Genomic DNA, 24,504 nt, shown 5'->3' with positions numbered 1-24,504 from the left:
CCACAGCTGCCTTCTATAGCAGGTTAGTATATCCGCAGAAGGATCTCTACTAAGGAGAAGGAAATTGGCCTAAGTCCTTCATTTTTTAAATTGAGCTATATTGCTTCTTCCCCAAATTACTGATGTGCTGAGAGTGGCATCTTTGCAGCCACATTTGTTGGGAAAATTATTTCCTACACTGTTTATAACTATTCAAACCCTGCTATGTCATGCAGCTGAGGATAGGCCTTAAAGAACCTCAACACATGCACAAGAGAAATGTCACAGATGGGCAGCAGTGGATCCAAAAAAACTACCACTTTCCTTCCTGTGGATGTGAAAAGGCAGAGACAGAAACAGTAATACGTGTCCATCCTCTCCCCCCCCAACAATCTATATTCCCATTAGCGACCTGGATCCACTACTGAGAAGTAATGGGGATACCTTGTTGTGGATCAATCTAAAAGCTGAAATGCAAAAGCATTCAGAAGATCTTAGTGCTCCTGAGTTGGTACTAGAAATTGCTGCTTATAACTTCCCACTGACGCAAGTTGCTGGTTTAGATGGGGCCTAGCACTTCAAGCATTGCCTCAATCTGGTTTGAGCAAGGCTTACCTGCAGTGTTTAGTGGTCATGGACAAGTTTCAGCAGACCCTTTTAGCACTGGCCTTGGAGTCCTGGATGCGTTTGTTCTGGAGCACAAGTGTTTGTTGGGATACTTCACTTGTTGTGTATTTCACTTTGCTTGCATTGATCCATCCGAGGTAACTCATCACTTCTTGCATCTGTCTTACCAGCACATGGAACTTTGGTTTTTCCCCTTTTCTGTGTAAAATGCAAAGAATTTGCTTTTTTTTAATGTAGTACCTCATCCTGGGAAGTGCATGTCACAAACCAACTCCACCTTCACCTTCACCACCTGCCGCATTCTGCACCCCTCCGATGAGCTCACACGAGTCACACCAAGGTAAGGGTTGCCCATGATGGCAAAGCGTTCAGCTCCATCGGTTTTCCCTCTAACCGAATGCCAAGTAACGGGATAAGCAAAAGCAGTAGGTGACTTACAACGCTCCCCAGCTTATTTCTCCTATTTTGTGTTACCTCAAAACCTGATTTTCTCAGAGGCGTGTGTAATGGTTGAGAAAGCCAAGCAAAATAGCTTAACTTTTGTTGTCTCTAGTTGAAATATTGCAGGAGCAATGATTAAATTGGATTCCAATATCCAAACCAGACCCTTGATACCAAACTAGTTGTAGTCCTCATGTGTGAATGCTCAGAATGGGATGTCTCACCAAAAATAGGGGTGATTTTTTTTCCAAGGAGGTGAATTTAAATCTTTGGTGCAGAAGAAACGGGTGCTCAGGTAAAGAAAGGCAGGAAGTACATGAGGAGAGGAAAAGGAAACATGCCTCAGTGAAAACTAGGCAGTTGTCTGCTTTGTTCCTTGGTGTTAATTGTTGGAAATGAGTTCACAGCAGCCAGACTGAACTAATGAACTGGCTTAATAACAGCAGTCGGTGTGTATAGGCAGTACATGCCCACAGAAGGCAATTGGATAGCCTTGTAGTTGAAGGTCTGAACCAGAGGGGTGAGTGAATTTCATACCTAAAGAGGGAACTTTCCTTTCTTAGCAAACCAGTATTTAAAGGCTGTTTTGTCTGTTCAGAAGGACAATGCCTCATTGCTTTCTCTGCCCCTTGCAGCTCCTGTGTAGGAGCATACCGTTGTGTGAGTCCCCATTCAGAGCTGCTGTGTGTAGACTTGTTTAGACATGAGATGGGCGCTGACTGCCTAAGGAGTGCATGAAAAGTAAGGGTATTACTCAACATGAAAACCTGTGGGGTGGAAAGGACCTGAATGAGTCCATGTAACTTTTCTGCTTCCTTTTCTGGGCATAGTTAATCATGGCCTGTCTGGTTTGAGTTTATTCTTTTCTGTCTTCTCAACAGCGTCACTGAAAAGATCCTTTTAAATGGCTGTAGTTCTGGTTTAAGTTTCTTATTACTGTTGAACTGCTGTTGCTTATGGTCATAATAAACTCCTTGATTACATTGGTTACTAAATCTACCAAAGGAGCCATACTGACAGCTAAATGCAGTGTATTTTCAGCTGCCTTAGTTAAACCGAAGCTCATCATTCGTTCAGGAGGAAGAAGAGGGAAATAAAGAGCGTGATGTGTTTCAGCAGCCGTGTTTAAGGAGCTCCTCCTTACCAACTGTAAACGGTTCTTCACAGGTCATGTGAGGAGGACGAGGAAACTGCATTATGTCTCCTTATGCTGAGAGGAGGGATAGGGCACACACTATGATCCAGCGTGGCAGGGGGTGAGCAACTCTGCCAGCCGCGTCTGTGTTGGCAGGGCCGTGTCCAAGGAATGCCAGTGTGTGTGGCACCAGCTAACCCAAAGAGGTTTGGTATTTGCCTACCTGGTTGCGTTTTAACCTAGCCTCTAACCCAGGTGATGCTCTAACCTGACTAGATTTCCTCTTGCCAAATGAGATGCTCATTTATGTGTTTCTGTTCCCAGTCTAACTCTGAAACTGTCCCTGGGCTGAGCTGCTGGGACCAGTTTGAGTCTTTCTGTGTCTGTGTCCAGGCTGCTCTGCAGCGTTGGTCAGTTTAATGGGGAGAATATTTCCCACTTAAAGTAATGCCAAAATGATCAAGCAAACAATAAAGCAGCACTTGCATAACAACTGCTTTCTAGCAGGGATGTCTGGGGTTTTTAATTGCTCTGTAGTGTGTTCTGTGCTGACAAAGCAGTAGAACCGCTAATCTGAATATCTGTGCAACTGAAATCTGGAGCTGGAAAGAAAGAAGCTGTTGGAGGTAATAAGCCATTGGAGTGCTGTAGTTTTAATCTTGTGGCTAGGACATCTTAGAAGCCTGATAATGAACAGCCTGTATCTGGGTTTCCAAAAAGTCCGTTCGTGCAGAAAGTTTTCTTTCTCTTCCTTTTCCCTCCCTCATGCTTTTCAAGACTTCTGTACTTCTGTGCTTTCTCAGACTTTTGTACATTCCAGCTTACAGGGAGGAATAGATGGGATTCCTCTTGTTGAATCACAGCTGCAGGGTAAAAATCCTTTGGCAATTTCACTTGCTTATGGTAGAAGTTCCAGATCATTGTTGAGATCGTGTCGGTCACATCTTGGTCCATGGAGAGAGACCTAACTTGGGGCTTCACAGCATCAGCTTGATATTTCCTTAATTAAGGAGTGCCTTATATACCATTAGGTGATGATCTAAGCTCATCAGAAAGCTCAGCTCAAAGCAGGGTGTCTAACCTCACAGAGTTCACTAATGTAAGCTGAAATGAGACTGCAAATCCCAGTCTCATTTGGCCATATGGACAAAAAGGAGGCGATTCATTCATTGGCCTGTGTCTTCTCTATACATGGAAATCCAGCCAGATTGTCTCCATGTGGCTATTTGATGCATTTCTTGGTACAGAAAACCCAGCTTTAAGTAGCATGTTATGGCTGAGCCCATGGCTCTGCTGAAAAGGGGAGATCCCATTCTTTCCCCTCTTCCTTCCCCTCACAGCTGCTTGGTTTTCCTGCTCCTTTGCACTGGCTTTGGCTTTTGTCTGCCTCTTTGCCGAGTGTCTTCTGGTCACTAACCTAGCGAGATGAGAGGGAAGGTTTCCTTCTTTGAGCAGTGGTGAGCTCCCATGTCAATGAATTGTCTGTTAGCACCAAGTGTTGCATTGTTCAAGAGCCTTTAAATGACGTTAAAGGGGACGAATCCATGCCTAGGAAATAAAACTGTGGAATTACATTTTTCATGTGTGTATATGTGGCAAAACCCATCATTTGAGCACGGTTGGAAAGGGTTTTTTAAAGGTGAATGGAACCCCTGGGATTCTCCCAAAGAGACATGAGTTTGGAGTGTCGGGGATGTCCCACATGCCTTGTTTCTGGAATACCTGAGTGCACCGCACCTTATTCAATGAATGATGTACCTTGGACTTCCATAAATTGAGTGGGGATTATCCATAGGTAAACACGCTGTGGCTAATCTGATCTATTAGGAACAAGTTTTTTAAGGATGGCTCACACTTGGCATCAACTTGGGATGTCTTTGGAATTGCGTTGAGTCTGTGTTGAGTCAGATGGGCAGCTTCTGGAGAGAGGGTGATTGCAGAATGAATGCAGTTTGATATTCTTCAAGAAATCCCAACCCTTCATAACTATCAGTAGTGTGCTTAAGAAAACAAAATGCCCTAAGAGAGCACTAAGCATCAGTATGTCATAGAATCATAGACTAGTTAGGGTTGGAAAGGACCTTAAAACCATCTAGTTCATGTCTGTCACTTGTTCTGAATGTGCAGTGTTGCCCATTCAGTGCTTCCTTGTCCACTGCCTGTACGTAGTTTAGAAGAAAGAACTGGAATTGGGGAACAAGTTAGCAATGTTTCAAACTATAGAAATGAATGTTTCACCAGATGAACAGTAGGGTGGCTCTTTGCATGCTTGGTTTGCTGCCATCAGTTACCCGCTGGCCAACTGACAAAGAGCTCGAAGCTGTTTTTCCCATCACCTTTGAAGATAATTCACACCATTGTGCATCTCCATCCAAACTCAGGTCCTCCATCCCCTTACCCTTAAGTGAAAATGAATTCAACATAAGAAGGGTTTGACTTGGTGACAGTGCCAACTTCAACAGTTTTCCTATGGATGCTTCTGTAGCATGTGTTCCCCTCCTCCCTTGCTGCTGTCTCTGCTATGACCCGGCAGCACTAAAGACTAGCAGCTCTGTGCTCAAAGTGACACCAGAAAGTAAATCTGTCTTGCTTATACCATTAGTCAAGTCCCCCCCCGTATCCTTGTCTCAGGGAAGCAACTGGGAGTTGTGACAGCCAGTAGATCAGGAAGAAAAACTGAAGGTGTTGATCAGGAGCCTGTCACTTTGGTTATCAGAAGAAATGTGATGGTGGGTGCTGGGGAATGCATCGATCTCATGAGACAGGGTGGTGAAGCATGCAAAGTGCAGAGATGTGTTTTGTAAGAGATGATGCTTTTGCACTTGTCATCACATTTCTGAGGAGCTGGGAACTGGCAGTCTTGTGCGCACCCTCAAAATGGCTAAAAGACCCTGCTGGGAGTTAACAGTCTTGCTTGCGAAGTAAGCTTTAATTCCATGGTGGAGAGAGTAATTTGCCTGCTCCTTTGCTTTCAGCCTTAACCCAGCACCTACTCCAGCTGGTGGCAGCATTGGCAATTTGAAAGGCACCCCGGTGGCCACCCCCTGCACCCCGCGGCGCCTGAGCTTGGCCGAATCCTTCACTAACCTCCGGGAATCCACGACGACGATGAGCACGTCTCTGGGGCTGGTGTGGCTCCTGAAGGAAAGGGGCATCTCGGCAGCAGTGTACAATCCACAGAGCTGGGACAGAGCCAGCAAGGGCACCCTCCTGAACACGTACATCCCTAAGATGGCCATCATTCCTTCCACTCCTCCAAACTCGCCTATGCAGACACCTTCTTCTTCCCCTCCATCTTTCGAGTTCAAGTGCACCAGCCCACCTTACGACAACTTCTTGGCTTCGAAGCCTGCTAGCTCAATCTTGAAGGAGGTGAGGAATAAAAAGAACATCAGGAACAGTGAGAGTCAGACTGACGTGTCTGTTTCCAACCTTAATCTCGTGGACAAAGTCAAGAGGTTTGGTATTGCCAAAGTTGTGAGTTCAGGGCAAACATCAGCTCCTCCTTTAACTGGTGACCAGGGACCTCTTCTCTGTGGGGCACAAGGACCAGTGAGGGCCTTTGTTCCTGGAGGCCTGGCACCAGACGGTCTCCCATTGGGCTGCCCTGCCGTAACCAGTGCCATCGGGGGCATCCAGCTCAACACTGGCATCCGAAGGAATCGGAGCTTCCCCACCATGGTGGGTTCCAGCATGCAGATGAAAGGCCCAACATCTCTCACTTCGGGGATCCTCATGGGAACCAAGCTCCCGAAGCAAACTAGCTTACGGTGAAGGACTTTGTTTTTACAGCTTGTCTTTTTAAATACATTCTTTCTCCGACCTCCTTTTCCTCTCCCCACCACCCCTTCGTTGCCTCTGGAGTCTGACAAATCAACTTCGTGCCTAATGGGAGAACTGTGTAAACTTTGTATAAAATGTGTAAATATGTACCAGATGGGTTGTAACTAATGGGATTGTTTTACCGCTCAGTTGAGTGCAGAGGCTCTGTGTTATGATTGCTGTTATTAAAGGTAACTCACTAACCTTTGGAAAAGTTGTTTTTTTCTAAGGTGCACTGAAAGAAACCACAAAAGAATAAAACCAACCCTGAAGTAACTTGACTAGGACAACGTGAATCCTGTAGCTAGCCTAACTTGAGCCAGAGGTGCATGGGAAGCTGTTGAATGTGTTACGTGAGACCTCGCGGTACATCACTTGAAGCATGGGAGCATTTGTGCTTCGTTAAAGCAAAAAGCACTCGATTTAACATGGTAGTTTTAATTTTGCTTCTGTCAATGAGTTACTGGAGTGCCTGCCTGTTATGCCTGAATGGATGGAACTGCATCTTTCTGTTCTGTCTTCTCTCCTCCCCAAGATGATAAACTTGAAGCAATGCTGTGTCGAGGTCCACAGGCCTTCTGGTACCTGCGGTATCAACATATTCCTGTTCCTTGTGGCACACACACATGCTCTGTGTGACTTCTCTTTCGTTTTTGTTCTGTTTTTCAATGCTGCACTGGACTGTGGAGGGGAAAATGCTTTGCTGCGTGGTGCTGCCTCTGAAACATGCTTTGTCGGTGCCCCCGGAGAGAACAGCTTTCACCACCGGGGAGGTAAATGTGGCAATGACTTCCTACAAGTCAAAGCTAGGGAACAGATTGACAGAGGCATGTTGCAGAACATGTAGCAAAGCCAGTGTTAGAACAAGGTGTGTCCTTGAAACCTTGGCAAAGAACCACAAAACCCATTTAGCTATGGAATGGTACTAGCTGGGAAGAGCAGCTCGCAGTTGCCCACTGGTCTCTAGGGTGAGAATATTCCCCACCTATTACCCGTTTTGGTACCTTAGCAGAGGTATAAGGGTGGGAAGCACTTTATTTCGTGGTCTTTTAAACTGAAAAAATACCTCCCAATACCAAACCTATAACCTCCTGCTTTATCAGAAGGGAAACAGAAGGCCTCCTGACAGCCTTTAGTTACACCCCAAGCAATCCTTGCTTCTATTGTGAGTTTCTTCTCTGTTTCTCCCATAGTTTTGCTTGTAGAGAGAATTGGAATATCCTGAAACTGTATGGACCTGAAAGAGCTTGTTTCTAGAGCATTTGCTCAGAAGGGAGATGGAGAGGAGTGAAGGGAGAGGGTTTAACATCCACTTTCTTTTCCTTGCGTTTCCTGTGGCATCTAAACCAAGCTCCCTGTTTGTTCCCGTTATCCCACTACACGTACTTGCCGTGAATTACTGTTTGTACCAGACTGTTACTAAATCATTAGCACTGATCACGTCTTGTATAAATGGAACTGTCTTTCAGTCTCTGTGGTGAGAGGTAGGTGGGTGGGTTTGGTCTCTTCTCTGAATGAAGTAGTTACTGCAGTAGTGCTATGGACACTAAGGGTGTGTTTGGGAAAGGAGAAACACATGGGGCAGTTTCTGCATGTGTTTGAAGACTTCTATTTATTCTATGAACTTACAATGTTTCAGTAAAATGTCATCAGCTCTCTCTGCTGTTGTATGTGTGCACTTATTGCAAGTGAATTTAAGTAGCTTTTTATTTGAATGTATCTTAAACCAGTAGATAGAATAACAGTTGATTCTGGAAAAACAAAACGTGGACTTCATGGACCATTTTCTATACCCAGAGGGAGAAAGCAATACCATATGAGAACGTAGAGTGTCGAAGTTAATCATGCAATAGGGCAGTATTATATAGCCTTTAAAGAAGGAGTCGTGGCTCTCCACCCGCCGCAGAAAGCAATTGTAACACATCAGAAAGATGAAAGCTCAATTTTTCTTCACTAATAATCAATAAAATAACAGAAAAAGCTGCATCATTTTGTATTGTTCATCTCTTGTCCTGTTCTTTTAAGGTGATAAATCCTCAACCTGGATCCCTTGTTTTCATCTCGGTGTCAAAGCAAGATAAGAGGCCATCGGCAGGTTTAGTTTTTAAATGCTTAGACACAGAAGTGGTTGGAAAGTTTGGAGGTTTTAAGGTTGCTGGCACCGGTGAAACTGCTTGAAATGAAGAATACAGACCTCAATGTGCTGATTTTCATTGGCGTTCCAAGAAAGCAGGTTTGAATGTTGGGTGGTTTGGGTATTTGGAGCAGGAGAGGGGTTTGAATTCTCCTGCTTAATACGATGCAAAGCGTGTAATGAATGTGAAAGGATGGAGTAAGGAGGAAAGATCCTGTGTTTTCCAGCAGAGCCAGATGTGAGGTGTGCTGTGAGCCAGCACCCCCCTTCCTGAGGGAGGAAAAAGCCCACTGCTGAGGTGCAGTAAAGGTAATGAGAAACTCCAGAAACCTTGCAGATGGTGAGAGCAAAGGAGTGATAAAAGAGCTCCCTGAAGGAGGGGGTGGTCAGGCAGTAATTCAAGGGAAGATTAGACAGCCTCATAGGTTAGAGACGGATGTGTGCGAGCTTGAGAGGGAAATAACAGAATCCCAGACTGGTTTGGGTTGGAAAGGACCTTAAGATCATCCAGTTCCAACCCCCTGCCATGGGCAGGGACCCCTTCCACTGGAGCAGCTTGCTCCAAGCCCCTGTGTCCAACCTGGCCTTGAACACTGCCAGGGATGGGGCAGCCACAGCTTCTCTGGGCACCCTGTGCCAGCGCCTCAGCACCCTCACAGGGAAGAACTTCTGCCTTAGATCTAACCTGAACTTCCCCTGTTTCAGTCTGAACCCATCACCCCTTGTCCTATCGCTGCAGTCCCTGATGAAGAGTCCCTCTCCAGCATCCGTTTATATCATCTCTTGGCTACTGAGGGGCAACTGGAGAGCAGTGATGCCCAAATACATTTCTGGAGGGTTTGCGTTAGCATAATGCAATGCCAAACCACAGGAAGGCTGATACCAGTGAGGACAGAGCCCCAGCCTCCTTGCCCACCCGGCTCCGAGCCTGGGGGAGGCTCGTGTGGTCAGGAAGTTGATGCTGAACAGGCAGGGTCCAGGCAGGACCAGTACAGTGCATCCAGCTCTCCGCTGCCACGTGCAGGAAGAAGGGGAGCCTAGACGATTCCTAATTAAACTGGAGAGTTTCTCCATCATAGGGTCTGCTTTGTGTGTATCTTATTGCAGTAAACCTCAATACCCCGAAGTATTAAGAGTGAAGCATTTTAAGGAAGATATTTTCTCCTGTTACAGCTAAAAATTATTAAAAAAACAGTAATTCACACCAGATAAAGCCTTTTTTTAACAGGCTTATGTGTTCCATCTGGATATTACAGCACACAAAGCTGCTTGTGGCCTCATATGGTCCCTTCCTGGGCCTTTGGGGGTGAGGATGCAGCCCCCAAGTCCAGCTCCTGAGTCCCTTCCGCTGTCACCTTGGGCAGAAGCTTATAGATAGCGCCATCAGGGGACAGGTAACAGTGGTCTGTGAGCCAGGAAAGGCCACAGCAATGAACGTGCAGCAGGAAACGGGAAGGTAAAATTCCTTGCTCTCAGCCAGGAAGGTTTGGAAGGCGGTTGTAGGAGCGATGGAAATCAAGCGGTGTGACGCGGTCCCCTGCGGGGCTCTGTGCCAGCCTGGGTGCTGGGGAGCCCTGCACAAACCCACCCCCTGCAGCAGCTTCTAGAGGGTGTTTGGTGTAGGAATGCTTTCAAACCATAGAATCAACCAGGCTGGAAAAGACCTTTCGAGATCATCCAGCTCATCCAGTGTGTGAATCACTCAAGTGTGAGGTGTCCCTGCCCATGGCAGGGGGTTGGAACTGGGTGATCTTAAGGTCCTTTCTAACCCAAACCGTTCCATGATTCTATGAAATTACTGATGTTGACAAAGAAAGCCACGGGGAAACAAAGAGGGAGTAAGTACAGCTCACTGGGATCAAGGGAAATCAAAGCTGAGTGAGGCTGAGCGCCTCAAGGTACAAAGGAGCAACTGGAGATGGGGCAGGGGTAGGAGGTCTGCTGGGGTGCAGGATGTTCTCTATGGGATGCTTCTCCCTAGAGATTTCAGTGCATTTTGGAGGAAACACCCCATATGCTGCTATGTGGAGAGTGTCTTTTTCCTCTTTCAGGACAGCAAATGCTGCCATAGGGTAACCAAGACTGCATGAGCGAGCGTCTGAAAACAGCTGATGTATTTAATGCGCTTGGATGACTTCAAAGCAGATCAGAACTACTGCATATACAAACCTTAGAAGGCCAAATGGCTGGTGAATTGGTGCCTCTGCTCTGAAATGCTCCTCCATCCTTGCAATGTCCCAGTATCTCAGAAACTGCACTGGATGCATCTTCACCATCCTACAGCAAGGAACACGGTCATCCGCTCTGAAGGATGGGTTGGAGAGAAGGGTAAGTCGCTGAGGACTGTGTGTCCAAGCGTGGGCTGTGGACACATAGGATGTTCTTTGGAGAGCCAAAACTGGTATTTCAGCCTTTTGAGGGTCACCCCCCTTCCTTTAGCACCCCAAGCACCGCACCATCACGCTGAGGTTTAGCAGTTGCTCCCAGCTTCCTGAGCACATCTGTTGGCCGCTCTCCACATCAGATTGAAGTCAGTAAGACGTGCCCTGCCTTCCTTTGGCACTGGCAGGATCTGCTGCCTGTAGCTTGTATCCGCATTGAAGAATCAGCATTGTTCAGCTGTGCAATGGCATCTCGCTGGGTGCTGCCCAGACTGCTTTAATTCAGTTAAAAAGCCAGTTGAGGCCACAGAATAGCAACCAGAATCATTCAGGAAGTTATTGGTGTTCAGTGATGCCCTGGGCTGTAATGTGGGCAGTGGGCTTTCATGTGAGCATGGCATAAACTCCAGAAGCTGAGTTTGTGTCTAAAAGATGATAGAGATTTTTGTCCTGCTGAAACAGGCTTCAAGCTGTGCTGAATCCCATTGCTGTTCAGTTGGTGCAGGCACTTAGCAATGATTAAAGCTTGAACAAGGCCACGGACACTTTTATTTTCTTTGAGAGAGTTTCCATGAGCTCAGGGGATATAAATCAAAGACACTGACAAGCCTTTCACTGCTCTGAGACATTGTAATGCTCACATTTTGTCTGCAAATTCCTCCGCTCAGGCCAAGGAGAGGGACCTCCTGGTTTGCACTGGGGCTTGCTGAAACGCACAGGGCTGGGATGCAGCTGGGAACACCTGGCTCTTACGAGGAGGGATTGCAGGAGCTGGACCTGATTTAGTCTAGAGAAGAGCAGAGTGAGAGGGGATCCCATCAATGCAGATCAGTATCTCAAAGGTGGGTGCCAGGAGGATGGTGCCAGACTCTTCCCAGTGATGCCCAGTGACAGGACAAGGAGCAATGGCCATAAACTAACACACAACAAGTTCCACCTCAGCATGAGGAAGAACTTCTTTACACTGAGGGTGTCAGAGCACTGAACAGGCTGCACAGGGACGTGTGGAGTCTCCCTCTCTGGAGACATTCAAACCCTCCTTGACACGTTCCTGTGTGACCTGCTCTGGGTGGCCCTGCCTTGGCAGGGGGTTGGACTGTGTCCAACAGAGGTCACTTCCAGCCCGGATGGTTCTGTGACTGTGATCCTGTGTCCCAGCCCCCGTCAGGATGAAGCCCCACGTGTCGAGGATGAAGGATCCACATGCATTCCAGGACAGACGAGACTGTTCCGAGCCCAGGCGCACTGCTGTAGCTGAGGTTTCCCTTGCACACTGCCCCAGCAACCAGGGAATGCTGCCCATTCCTGGGGCATGGATGGCCCTCGCTCCTGGGGGAGCTCCTATGAGGGGCACGGTCCCAGTCACGGGCTCTTCCCTGCTAGCTCAGTGGGGTTTGCAGTGAGCTGCTCCCTCTGCCCAGGGCAGGGCTGCAGTCACCGTCCCTGCAAGTGTTCACACAGCGTGGAGACGAGGCCTCAGTGCCATGGGTTAGTGGTGGCCTTGGAGTGCTGGGGAATGGTTGGACTGGGTGAGCTTAAAGGGCTTTTCCAGTCAAGTTGATCCTGTGATTCCTTGCTCCCACACTGGTGGGCCACAGCTAACTGAGGCTTTCCCCGTGGTACCCAGGAGCGACCTGTTTCCATTTAGGACACTGTGACTAGATGCTTTGCTACCTTCTCCCCTCAGGGTCACCTTCTGCTCTGTTCAGGGACCTGTCCTCACCCTGTCCCCACTGAAGGCTTGGCTCACCACCCAGCAGGGAACACTCTTTATTCCACACACACACACTGTCCGCAGGACTCTCACACTTAGTTCCCAATATAAAATAACTAAGCTAGGAAGGTGGAAGATGTTGGTGTCATTCATAGAATCACAGAATGGTTTGGGTTGGAAAGGCTCTTAAGCTCATCCAGTTCCAACCCCCTGCCATGGGCAGGGACACCTCACACTCAACCATGCCACCCAAGGCTCCGTCCAACCCTCCTTTTCATCTTGGCACTGCTGTGTCTACTCACTAGGAACCTCTGGGGTTGCTGTGTGACTTACAAGTGGGGTCACCGGCCCTACCTGGCACCATTGTGTTTCTATTTGGACAAGTTACCCTCAGTTCACAGCTATTGGGACTGACACACGACTTCTCTGGAAAGCAGCTCGTTTGTCTGAACGAAGGCATTTTCCTGCCTTTCCTCATAGGAAGACGCCCAGCAACGTGCAGCGACAGGACAAGAGGGGGTAAGTTGAAATCATTTTAATACAATACCAATGTATGAGAAACCACAGAAGAAAGAACCCATTTTGTGGAAAATTCTGCATCTGCGTGTATTGCATTGTGGAGTCTCACAGAGGGGTTCACACCGAACGCATGGCACAGTTTAAAACACGGATTGTGGAGAGGACAGGAAATGGATCTTTCTCTTTCTGTACAGACATGGGAATGAGATTTTTTCCTCTTCCTGTCGCTACAGTTTGCTGGTCTCTAGGAAGAGTACTCGTATTCCTCAGCGCTGCGGCGTCCAAAATCCATCCAGCCCATGTAGTCTCTGTCGTTTATCCTGTGTGTAGGATCAATGGTCTGTACCCTGTTTCCCATCACTGAGAGCCTTCCAGTGGGACCTAAAGGAAAAGCATTGGGAGAGCAGAGAGTAAGTGGACACGTTTTACACGTTCATCCGTGGTCAGCTCTGTTTTGTACTCGTGAGCTGACATCTGCAGGAGTTGAAACCATTCGACTCAACACTGGCCACGTAACACCGCTGTCGTGTCATAGGGCAAAGCATCATAGAAACGTTATGGGAAACGTCCTGAAAATGGCTTGAGGTTTTCTTTATTGTAAACCAAACAGACTATTTTCTCCCTCCTGCTGCATGGAACATCCTGCTCCTGGCTGCCAGGAGGGAGTATGTGTAAGCAAAACACATGTGAGATGTGAGTTAGAGGCAGAGTAAGAAACTTCTGTCATAGCAGAGGTTGTCTTTATAATGGATGCACAAAGAGTCACCCTTCTAATTCTTTTCTTTCTGGCTTCACTTCCCATCCTTTGCAAGTTAAGATGAAAAACAGAGAATATCTAATAGAACAACACAGAGAATTCTGTCAGTGTATAGTCTGCCACAGAAGAGAGATTCTTGGGGACAAGATCTCCCTTTTCCCTTCCTATTTCAATGGAGAAAGTCCAAACCCTTCCTCACTCTTCCTGTAAGACCATACCCTTACTTGCTGGTACTGGGAGAGCTGCTCTAGATGCAAAACAACTCTGCTTGAGGGCAGACTCAGGGCTCCACCATAGCCCCCTGTTGCTTAAAGAGGCATAAGTGTAAGTAGAGGAGCTCCTACAGTGTAAGTTCAGTACCAAGTGGGGCAGAGTTATGAATCCCAGGGTTTGTGGAGAAGGAGGAACAGTCTTCAAAGGGAGAAAGCCATGCCTGGAATTTATAGCTAGGGATATCTGCTTCTGGATTTATGCAGGGCTCGTCGCTACGTAGGTGATACCCTCAATGCTCATCCAAAGCTTCCGCCAGGGCTGGGTGCTGATCCCTGACCTTGCCTTACCCTTTCTGTCTTCCTTGCTTAAGGCATCAAAGAGACACAAACTATTTGCAGAATAATTTGTCAAGAAAGGGCTGTAATCCTCTGTTTTGTCATCGCCACGTTCTGTAACCAAAACTGCAGGCAAAGACACGTTACTTCTCCATGCACTCCCCGAAACCAGCCAAAATTGGCGTATGCCAATACATAGATCCAGTTCAAGCCCTGAGTGAGGAAGGAACAGATCCAATGTATTAGCATTAAGCTCAGGCTGAGGCTTGAGGAATACCTGAACTGATCAAAAAGGAAAAGAAGCCCAAATCAACCCCCACAAATCCAAATCTACACAATTGCCTTGCTTATGGTTTCTTGTGCTTTGAAGGAGCCCTTGGTGACCCTGGGCTTCTCTATTTGAAGGATTCCCTCACGTAATGATATTTAATGACCACGATCCATTAAAGCCAAACCCAGCTGCATTGTTTTGTTAGTGGTTGCAGAGGGATAGGAGACTTTCCGTGCCAGATCCACACTGAAAGCCTGAAGATGAAATGAATTGAAAACTAGAGATCACAAGCAGTAAAATTAACAGCACCTTAACTACCTGTCCTCAAACCACCAGAGACGTCCTGTGGATGCTGCAGAACCAATGCACAGCAAATGCAGTCCAAACTGCAGCAGCTTGGTTCTGAGGCTGCCATCTAGCCCTAACCTCTTGAGAGCATTTAACTCCCTCACTGTTTAAATTGGGAATACTCTCCAGAATCAGCTTTTCTATTCATCACAAGGCAAAAGCCATCAGTGGGGACTGCTAACGCTAGGAAATGCCCAGACTCTTTCCTCCTAGATGAAATTTCCGAGTGAGTATTGCAGTTTAGGCAGGTTAAAAGTGACAAATGGAGTAGGTGGGAGTGTTCTACAGAGGTTTTCTAGGAAGAAGTACTTCCCAGACCCTTTGCGTTACATGAGAACGTAAGGGTTTGGTGGGAACACTCTGTGTATTGTTCATTTATAAACTCAGTAAATGCTGGTATAAACCAGTAAATAAATACATATATTTCCTGTGAATATTCTCTTCTATAACTACATCTACAACCCAGGGTCCAACTAGCCTAGTCATGTCACAAGAACCCCCTAACAGTCACTTTGTAGAGTTAACCAGATTTGTCGATTAACATCTATGCAGGAGTTCTCCCTTAACAAAAAGAAGTCTTAAATCCAAAGTGGGTTCCTTTCACTTCATGTTAAGCTATTTGCAAACGCAGCCAGCTATCCAAGAGGATAGAATGGCTACATATATTAGAATAAGGAGTTTTGTTTCTGTGTAGGTGGGTGACAGTGATTACAGCAGGGAAAGGTAATGAGGATTCTGCTTTGCAGACTCCTGCAGTAGCATCCTTATTCGGTAACAGTTGTTACTGAATCATGGAATTTTGCATCTAAATTCTCTTTCCATTAGATTATGGACTGCTACAAGAAGTTCCTTAATGGATATTGTGCAAATATTGGTATTGTGAGATAAAGTCTCTCAGACGATGTTAAGAGTTCTTTTTCTGTTGTTTCTGACTTGGCCCCATTCTGTGTACGCAGATGAACGTGTATGGCTGCACATGTAATGCATAAAAATGCATCCTGCATCTCTTAACTGCAGACCTCCACCAAAAATCAGAGCAGGATTTTGCCTGGCACAGAGGGGAGGATGAAATGATGTGCCTAAGGTTGTGTGCTGAGGCAGGAGAGGAGACAGCTCTTACTTTTATAAAGCAAATGTTATCCTAAGCACAGTCTGGGGCTGAGAGTGAATTCATCTCTCAATGTCTCGATGCCGAGGTAATCCTATAAATACAGTGCCATGGAGGTTTTTAAGTCGAGATTGTGTTCCCAGGCTGCCTAAGACCAAAAACCTGTCAGGAACTGACGTGTTTTGAAGCAAATGTGGGTTTTCTTATCACTGCTTTTAGTTATTGTGTTGATAAATGTGAATTCTGATCTCTCAAAAGCTTTAACACTTTTGTAGCTTCCTTTGGGAACAAACACACGGAACCCCCATTACTCAGATTTCCCTGGAACAGGTATTTTTGACTGAGGTGAGGTTAGCCATTTGATAGGTATTTATCCTCAGAGAAGTGTTCCTGCTCTTCTGGCTTAAAACAAAAAGGGAAGGAGGAGGTTAACCAAACGAAGAAGCTCAAAGGAAAGGCAATCACTGTATGTTATCTGAGATGCTACATGCTCAAAATGCCACCGTAATTCTAAGGCTGTGAAAAGAGTAAGCTAAAAATAAAAGGTAGGTTACATTTCCTTCAGTTACCTGTACACAGCTCTAAGGCAGTGCCTGTCATGCACATCATTTCTGGGGAGTAGCTTTGCAGTAAATAAGAGAGTGCTCTTTACATCAGGAACAGCTGGGCAAAACTCTACATCCTCTCTTCTCTAGGAATCAGTGCTAGATGGTGACAGTGTTATCCTAGCATGTGGGTATCCCTGCAGGGAGTTCCATTGACACAGAAGGAGCACAGTAAGGAGGAGATAACCAGTACCTTTTCTGGCTTGCTGGAGATACTTGGCCAACAAAGCACCGATGTTGGCTCTTTGGTCAATGCTCCCATCCAGCCTGGGCACAGGTTTCTGTGGGCCAGCAGCAGATGAGGGAGCGCGGACGTGCCGGTGATGCTCTGTCAAGCTCTGCTCAAGCTCAGCAGCCAGGGGATTCCCATTGTGTGAGCCCAGGGTTTGCTGTCCAAAAGAGCTCGCTGAGAGCACAGCAAGGAACACGCAGATGCATATACCACTGTACATTGCTGGAGGGAAAAGGAATGATAGGCTCTTAGAACGACCAGATTTACTGTGTTGTATGTTGTCCTTACCCCCACATTCCACTGGGTGTAGTGCTTTCTGAGCAAACTAGGGCTCTGTTGGGGTTTTTTGAATGCAGGTAACTGGGGGATCTGTCTTAAGCTGGAAAACATGGGAATAGTTAAATAGTTAAATATCCCTTGATAAGAGGAAGATATACACTGAAGGAACAAAATTAGTCCACTGTAGTATGTGCTTCCTCATCTACTCAATTCTTATTTCCTTTTTTGAGGCTGTATTTCCTTAAAAACTAAGGGAGATGAACCCAGCTCTGTGAAAATAAAGAATATCTCAGTATTCAAATATTTCAGTGTTTCGCTGTTGTACGAAAAATTGCTATTATAACAATGCTCAGTTTTGATGAGTTCTGTGAAGACCCTTTATTCTATCAACCTTCAAGAGGTTTCTTCTCATCCGTCACACACAGAAAGGAAAAATAAACCCTTGTCCGAAGGAAAGAAACCCCAAAATCTAATGGTCCCCCAGGGATTTGATCTAATAGCTGAGGTGGTAAAGGCTGTTAAAAGCTGTATGAAATAATGAAAAAAAAATATAAAAAATCTATAAAACTGCATGAAGTAATGTATCAAAGATTCTTACAAGAACCTTCAACAAAAAAAAAAAAAAGAGAATTTAAATGCAACCATATTTTTTATTGTTTCCTTAAACAAGTACTAGAGAAAATGACGTTGCTTTGCTGGATTATTTGATCATATAAGCTGATCTCCATTTTTCAGGAGATGGAGAAATTACTCTCATTTATTAGGAGAAACAAGCTACCTAATACTAAATGCTATAGGGGTAATTCGCATTTAGAAATACACAGGAATTAGCTGTATTAGAATCTCTGAATCATTTACGTTTCTGACCAGCCTACTGAACATAACCTCTTAATTTTAAAAGAGGAGAAAACCTAAGTTGAGTTGCCCACCACTTAGACTGGATTGAAAACACTTGTGGCGCATAAAATATTGGGGGTTTTGGTATCGTTAGGAGAGGAATGAAAGCTGTCAGCAGGTCGCTCCAGCAGGGTTAACGGTGATGTACCCTTATAGGTACTTATGAACCTAAGGTGCGTTGCGTCCTTTTCACAGGGATATCTTTTTAATCGCCCCGATTCCTGTATTTTTTATATATATAATATTTCTATATATTACATATATGTATGTGTGTATATGTATATATATATACACACAAATCGCACGGAGTCCAAACGCAGCATCTCCCCCCCTCGCCTCGTTCCAGCGACCGGCCGGGACCGTCTCCGCTGGGCAGCGGCCGCAGCTCCTCCACCAGACGGCGGGATGCCCGCAGAGCCGGTAAGCGCCGGACCCCGCCGTGTTTCACCGCTGCCCCCCATACCCCAGCAGGGACGCAGCCCGCGGTGCTCCCTACCTTTCCGCTGCGCTCTCCCGAGGTCGGACCTGAGCAGGGAGGCACGGAGAGAACGAGTCCCGTTTGTGCCCAGACGGGGAAGTTGGGGGGTGGCTCAGCCCCGGCCCCTTAAATAGCCGCGACGGTGTTTGCACAGCTCTGACGCAGCCGGGGCCGCCCCCCCCCCCCGCCTCGGTCCGTGTGGCTGTGCCTGTGCCTGTGCCCCCCGACGGGCGGTCTCTGCTCGCACGGCAGGGTGGTTTGACGCTTTTAACCCGGTTCTTTCTCACCGACCCCCCGAGCTACAGGTTCCCCCCGAACCCACCGGTGGGCTCCGTGCAGAGTTCGCACCCTAGTTCTTGTTTGAGGATACAACCCCGAGGCCAGCGAGCCGCGCAGCCCGCTGCGCCTTCCTCCCCCTGCCCCAGCACCCTGCCGGCAGGTCCCGCTGCAGTTCCTGCGAGGGCTGGCAGGGGGCGACAAGGAGCCGCCTCGGAGCACAGCCTGCGCGGTCCTGGACCAGGTGTCTGTCTGACTGACGGGTGTCTGACAAGGGTCTGTCTGACTGACAGGTGTCTGTCAGGGTGTCTGACAAGGGTCTGTCTGACTGACGGGGTGTCCGTCAGGGTGTCTGACAAGGGTCTGTCTGACTGACGGGGTGTCTGTCGGGGTGTCTGACAAGGGTCTGTCTGACTGACGGGTGTCTGACAAGGGTCTGTCTGACTGACGGGGTGTCCGTCAGGGTGTCTGACAAGGGTCTGTCTGACTGACGGGGTGTCTGTCGGGGTGTCTGACAAGGGTCTGTCTGACTGACGGGGTGTCTGTCGGGGTGTCTGACAAGGGTCTGTCTGACTGACGGGTGTCTGACAAGGGTCTGTCTGACTGACGGGGTGTCCGTCAGGGTGTCTGACAAGGGTCTGTCTGACTGACGGGGTGTCTGACAAGGGTCTGTCTGACTGACGGGGTGTCCGTCAGGGTGTCTGACAAGGGTCTGTCTGACTGACGGGGTGTCCGTCAGGGTGTCTGACAAGGGTCTGTCTGACTGACAGGGTGTCTGTCAGGGTGTCTGACAAGGGTCTGTCTGACTGACGGGTGTCCGTCAGGGTGTCTGACAAGGGTCTGTCTGACTGACGGGGTGTCCGTCGGGGTGTCTGACAAGGGTCTGTCTGACTGACGGGGTGTCCGTCAGGGTGTCTGACAAGGGTCTGTCTGACTGACGGGGTGTCCGTCAGGGTGTCTGACAGGTGTCTGTCTGACTGACGGGGCGTCTGTCGGGGTGTCTGACAAGGGTCTGTCTGACTGACGGGTGTCTGACAAGGGTCTGTCTGACTGACAGATGTCCGTCAGGGTGTCTGACAAGGGTCTGTCTGACTGACGGGGTGTCCGTCAGGGTGTCTGACAAGGGTCTGTCTGACTGACGGGTGTCTGTCCGGGTGTCTGACAAGGGTCTGTCTGACTGACGGGGTGTCCGTCAGGGTGTCTGACAAGGGTCTGTCTGACTGACGGGTGTCTGTCGGGGTGTCTGACAAGGGTCTGTCTGACTGACGGGGTGTCCGTCAGGGTGTCTGACAAGGGTCTGTCTGACTGACGGGGTGTCCGTCAGGGTGTCTGACAAGGGTCTGTCTGACTGACAGGGTGTCTGTCAGGGTGTCTGACAAGGGTCTGTCTGACTGACGGGTGTCCGTCAGGGTGTCTGACAAGGGTCTGTCTGACTGACGGGGTGTCCGTCGGGGTGTCTGACAAGGGTCTGTCTGACTGACGGGGTGTCCGTCAGGGTGTCTGACAGGTGTCTGTCTGACTGACGGGGCGTCTGTCGGGGTGTCTGACAAGGGTCTGTCTGACTGACGGGTGTCTGACAAGGGTCTGTCTGACTGACAGATGTCCGTCAGGGTGTCTGACAAGGGTCTGTCTGACTGACGGGGTGTCCGTCAGGGTGTCTGACAAGGGTCTGTCTGACTGACGGGGTGTCCATCAGGGTGTCTGACAGGTGTCTGTCTGACAGACGGGGTGTCTGTCCGGGTGTCTGACAGGGGTCTGTCTGACAGACGGGGTGTCCGTCGGGGTGTCTGACAAGGGTCTGTCTGACTGATGGGGTGTCCATCAGGGTGTCTGACAAGGGTCTGTCTGACTGACGGGTGTCTGTCCGGGTGTCTGACAAGGGTCTGTCTGACTGACGGGGTGTCCGTCAGGGTGTCTGACAAGGGTCTGTCTGACTGACGGGTGTCTGTCCGGGTGTCTGACAAGGGTCTGTCTGACTCACGGGGTGTCCGTCAGGGTGTCTGACAAGGGTCTGTCTGACTGACGGGGTGTCCGTCAGGGTGTCTGACAAGGGTCTGTCTGACTGACAGGTGCCTGTCAGGTGTCTGTCAGGCGCTGGGCAGGGTGGTGGTTGCTGGCCCGGCTGTGCTGGCTGAGCGTGGGCTTTTCACCTCCTGCATCTGCACCAGCACCGGGCAAAGTTACAGAGAAGCCGCATCAAAACCTGCTTTGGAAACAGAAAAGGAAGTTGCAAGTGGATTGCCAGAGGAACGAACACTGAAATTGGTCTAGTAGAGCCTGTCCAAGTGCTGGTTTAATGGCTCTGTGTGTCTCTGGAATCAAACCTATTAATCATAGACTCATAGACTGGATTGGGTTGGAAAGGACCTTAAAGCCCATCCAGTTCCAACCCCTGCCACGGGCAGGGACACCTCACACTAGAGCAGCTTGCTCCAAGCCCCTGTGTCCAACCTGGCCTTGAACACTGCCAGGGATGGGGCAGCCACAGCTTCTCTGGGCACCCTGTGCCAGCGCCTCAGCACCCTCACAGGGAAGAGCTTCTGCCTAAGAGCTCATCTCAGTCTCCCCTCTGGCAGGTTCAAGCCATTCCCCTTGTCCTGTCCCTACATCCCTTGTCCCAACCCCTCTCCAGGTTTCCTGCAGCCCCTTCAGGCACTGGAGCTGCTCTCAGGTCTCCCCTTCAGGAGCCTTCTCTTCTCCAGGCTGCCCCAGCCCAGCTCTCTCAGCCTGGCTCCAGAGCAGAGCTGCTCCAGCCCTCGCAGCATCCCCATGGCCTCCTCTGGACTTGCTCCAACAGCTCCAATATTCCTGATAATTCAATTCCTCTATTTTGGCTCGGTGGGAAGAGTGCTCCTTGCTCTTGAGCAGTTGAACAGTCAGCACTGGTCTGAGCTGCAGGTGTCTGGGAAAAGCACCGCAGTCTTTCTGGGAAAGCACAATACACTAACGACTGGCGGAGTCACATCAAGCCCTCCTGAAACTCACTGTAGATAATGAGTTCCCAAGCGACCTGCCTAAAGCTTAATAGAAGCGAAAGACAAAGAGCTTACTAATATGTGCATATGCATAATTCATAATTCATATCACAGTAGTATAAATGTAAGTGTGGGCATTTAAGGCTGACGCATTTGCCTGGTTGAACAAAAACACAGTACGGGAGTGCATTTTTGTTGGGCTGATGTGGAATATCAGTTCACTTCCATCCAGGACTGCACAAATGGAGCTAGAGCGTGAGTGTGCATGTGCTCATGCACGCGTGTGTAAGCCAAACTTACTGTTGGTGTTTGTGAGCACACAGAAAGGCAGCAACATGCAACATCGAATAGAGGAGATGGATGTTTGCTAGATAGTTGCATGGATATGTTTCTGTGGGATCTCTGTCCTTCTATAAGATCATATACTGGCTTTTCCAGTGTACCTCTGTATGAGCCAAGTTGCTATGTTTGCAGCGAGAGGGTCAGGAACTCAACAGTCCAAGCACAGCGTAGTTTACTGCTTCATTCTACCTACATCATCTCTACACTGACTGCAAATGCCTGGATGATTTTCCTATTTAGACATCATAGCGTATGAAGAAAGTTAAGTGAGGCTATAGCATGATGTCAGGTTACTGAAGTCAGCAGTTCTGCACCATCTGTGACTTCGGTTATAGGCTTTTGAACATTGGATTTTCTTCATTAACTCCCTTAATACTAGTATTTGCAGTCCTTGGAGATAACTTTCTGGCTTACTGATGTTTCCTTTGGTGGAAGTTTGAAGTAACATGCAAGTTCCAGTCCTTGGTAAAACATATGTTAATTAATGGCATTGTAGAATTGTCTTGGGCAGAGATAAAAGACAGGAGAGCCTGTTCAGCTTGAGCAGATGTGATAGATAGCAGGACTCTGAGGCCGTGTATTAGTGACTGATGTGGCACAAAGAGGAGAGAACAAGGGTTTGCTTTGCAGTGGCCCGTTAGGTTCCAGGACCAGTGTTTTCATGGGTTGCTGCACCTAGGCGTGCGCCATGGATGTGTAGTGTTAACCACAGAAGGGCCTTGTGCCACCGTCATGAGTGGGCTGAGACAGATGCTGCTCTAATGCAGCAACTTGGTTCACCAGGGAAGGAAGTGCTTTCACTGCACTGGAGCTGGAGTGACACAGCAAGAACCCAACAATAGATGCAAAAGAAATTTAAACCTAGAGTGAACCCTGCAATGCAGTAAATGCTGATAGCGGTGCATCCCCAAGGTAGAAGCTGGATGCCACCATAGTTTAGAGGCTGCAGGCTTTTTAAAGGTGTTTTCTCAGCCCGTGTCTGTTCAAAGTTTCTAACAGACCTGACCAGACTGGTGTCTGCTGTTCAGACTTGAAGTACCTGCTTCATGAGATACTTCGTTGAGAAGGCAGCTGTGACGATAGCACTCTTATATATGAAACTGAAATACATGTTTGCAACACAGGAATCTGTTTTACATTGGTGGGATTATTTATGGTTTTAAATGATTGTGTTCCATAATTAATGTTTCATTTTATGTAGGAGAAACCAGTCCAGCACACTTCCCTGTATATATTACTTCTTCTATTATAAAAATAGCCTAGTGGAGAAAGAAAATGCATTGTACCTTTCCAAATGCTTTGCACTTTTCCGATGCGCTGCTCCCCTTGCTGCCTGGACCCAGACAAAAGTAGCCTTTTGCACTGTGTGGCAATAACAGAACCCTGTAGGAGATACTGTTTGCTCCACAGTCCTCTCCTCTGAAAGGGGAATGGATGTCTAATCAACACGAGTCAAGCAATTTGATGTCCCCCAAAGGAAGTTCAATAAATGACAAGCACGATGTATTGGCCGCGTCTTCCAAACCTTTGCATGTTGTCATCAGTGCTAAAACTAGAATCAGACTTTAAGAATAGCAAAATAATTTGACACTGGATAGACTGGACAGGAAATAAAGGCTGTATAATGTCCTTCAGAAGAGATAGGAGCTTTCTGTTTGATACATAAGTGGATAGGACAGCTGGAGTCTTGTTATTTCACTTCTACTTTAAATTATAGTCCATAATATGGAAGGAAATTGAATTAACCTGAGCACAAAATATGAGTTGTTATTATGACAATTCCTATCTAAATGGAAATGCCAGAAACATCCACAGAAGTGGTAGATGCTACATTCCCGTTTCAGGAATTACCTTCTCCAGGCACAGACTGAAAACATAATGGTGATCTTTGGACAACAACCCTGGCTGCACTGCAGTGAGCTGTTGGAACGGCTTTGTTGTGAGCATGATGTAAAGAAGATTCTTGGAGGTCCTAGGGATTTCCCACTGGATTAAGTCAACATTCCCCACCTTTGACAGGCTGCTCCTTTGCTGATTGCTCACCAGTGTCTCTTGGGTGTGCTGGAGGATCGTTACCTGCCATGTAGTAGGGAAAAATCATTAGCTAGGAGGCTCTGTAACCTAACACTGAACTTTCTGTAGCCTGGTATTTCCATGCTCAGAAACACCTACCTCTGGCCACCGTAACCATTACAGCCTCCAGGAGGTCAAGTTGCTTCAACCTGTCCAACTTAGTGCAAGGCTGAGGAAAAACAGACAGTTAAATCTGAGCTCTGCACAAAATACCTCTCAGCTGCCCCTTCGGGAGTGAGCCTTCCCTTAAAAAAGCAGAAGGAAGACTGCTAAATGAAGATATTTGACTGAATTATGAGGTATAAATGTGTTTTGAAAGCACTGGGAACTAAGAACACACATTAAAGAGAAGAATCATCACCCAGGCAAGAATAACTAAATCTAAGGGGAATAACTCTTTGGAAGCAGACAAACCTTGCTCCACTCTTCACCGTTTATTGTTTCTAGCTGTCTGTCTCTAAATGAAGTTTTTCTAAATAGAAGTATTTATTCAGAGTAGGGCCTGGAATTACTTAAAATCAGCTCTTCCACACAGTGCTGTGTGCCATGAAAGACGCAGCTTT

At 47.6% G+C, this 24,504-nt stretch overlaps 2 protein-coding genes across 8 annotated transcripts in view; one reads left to right on the top strand and one right to left on the bottom strand.

Annotated features, from left to right (window-relative positions):
- TRAK1 (trafficking kinesin protein 1) overlaps positions 1 to 6,207 on the top strand; it is a 128,181-nt gene extending 121,974 nt beyond the window's left edge. For 6 of the 7 annotated variants that reach the window (XM_061464473.1, XM_061464470.1, XM_061464475.1 and 3 more), the window contains 2 exons: positions 844 to 946; positions 5,158 to 6,207. In XM_061464473.1, the coding sequence (XP_061320457.1) occupies positions 844 to 946; positions 5,158 to 5,956 (902 nt within the window). In that variant the 3' untranslated portion in view covers positions 5,957 to 6,207. Of the gene's footprint in view, positions 1 to 843; positions 947 to 2,214; positions 2,881 to 5,157 lie in introns of those variants that run through there. The other variant, XM_061464477.1, reaches the window with a different exon arrangement.
- Positions 6,208 to 12,753: 6,546 nt separating this feature from the next.
- On the bottom strand, positions 12,754 to 18,400 carry CCK (cholecystokinin). Its single transcript, XM_061465042.1, has 3 exons — positions 18,294 to 18,400; positions 16,583 to 16,843; positions 12,754 to 13,133 (listed from the first exon to the last, which is right to left on the bottom strand). The coding sequence occupies exons 2-3, from the start codon at positions 16,839 to 16,841 to the stop codon at positions 12,997 to 12,999; spliced, it is 396 nt and encodes a 131-aa protein (XP_061321026.1). The 5' UTR covers positions 16,842 to 16,843; positions 18,294 to 18,400; the 3' UTR covers positions 12,754 to 12,996.
- Between the last annotated feature and the right edge of the window lie 6,104 nt (positions 18,401 to 24,504).

Source organism: Pezoporus flaviventris, unplaced genomic scaffold (assembly GCF_033815535.1).
Source record: "Pezoporus flaviventris isolate CSIRO_AGI_PZ_B2104156 unplaced genomic scaffold, CSIRO_AGI_Pfla_v1 ptg000037l, whole genome shotgun sequence".
NCBI classification, from domain to species: domain Eukaryota; kingdom Metazoa; phylum Chordata; class Aves; order Psittaciformes; family Psittacidae; genus Pezoporus; species Pezoporus flaviventris.
This window is presented reverse-complemented; position numbering and strand designations above follow the sequence as displayed.

Excerpts from the sequence above, each read along its gene's own strand:
- CCK (XM_061465042.1), bottom strand. The coding sequence starts at position 16,841 with ATGTACAGTGGTATATGCATCTGCGTGTTCCTTGCTGTGCTCTCAGCG. Across the intron at positions 13,134-16,582 it reads TCTCCAGCAAGCCAGAAAAG|GTCCCACTGGAAGGCTCTCA; the intron begins GTACTGGTTATC and ends CTTTTCCTTTAG.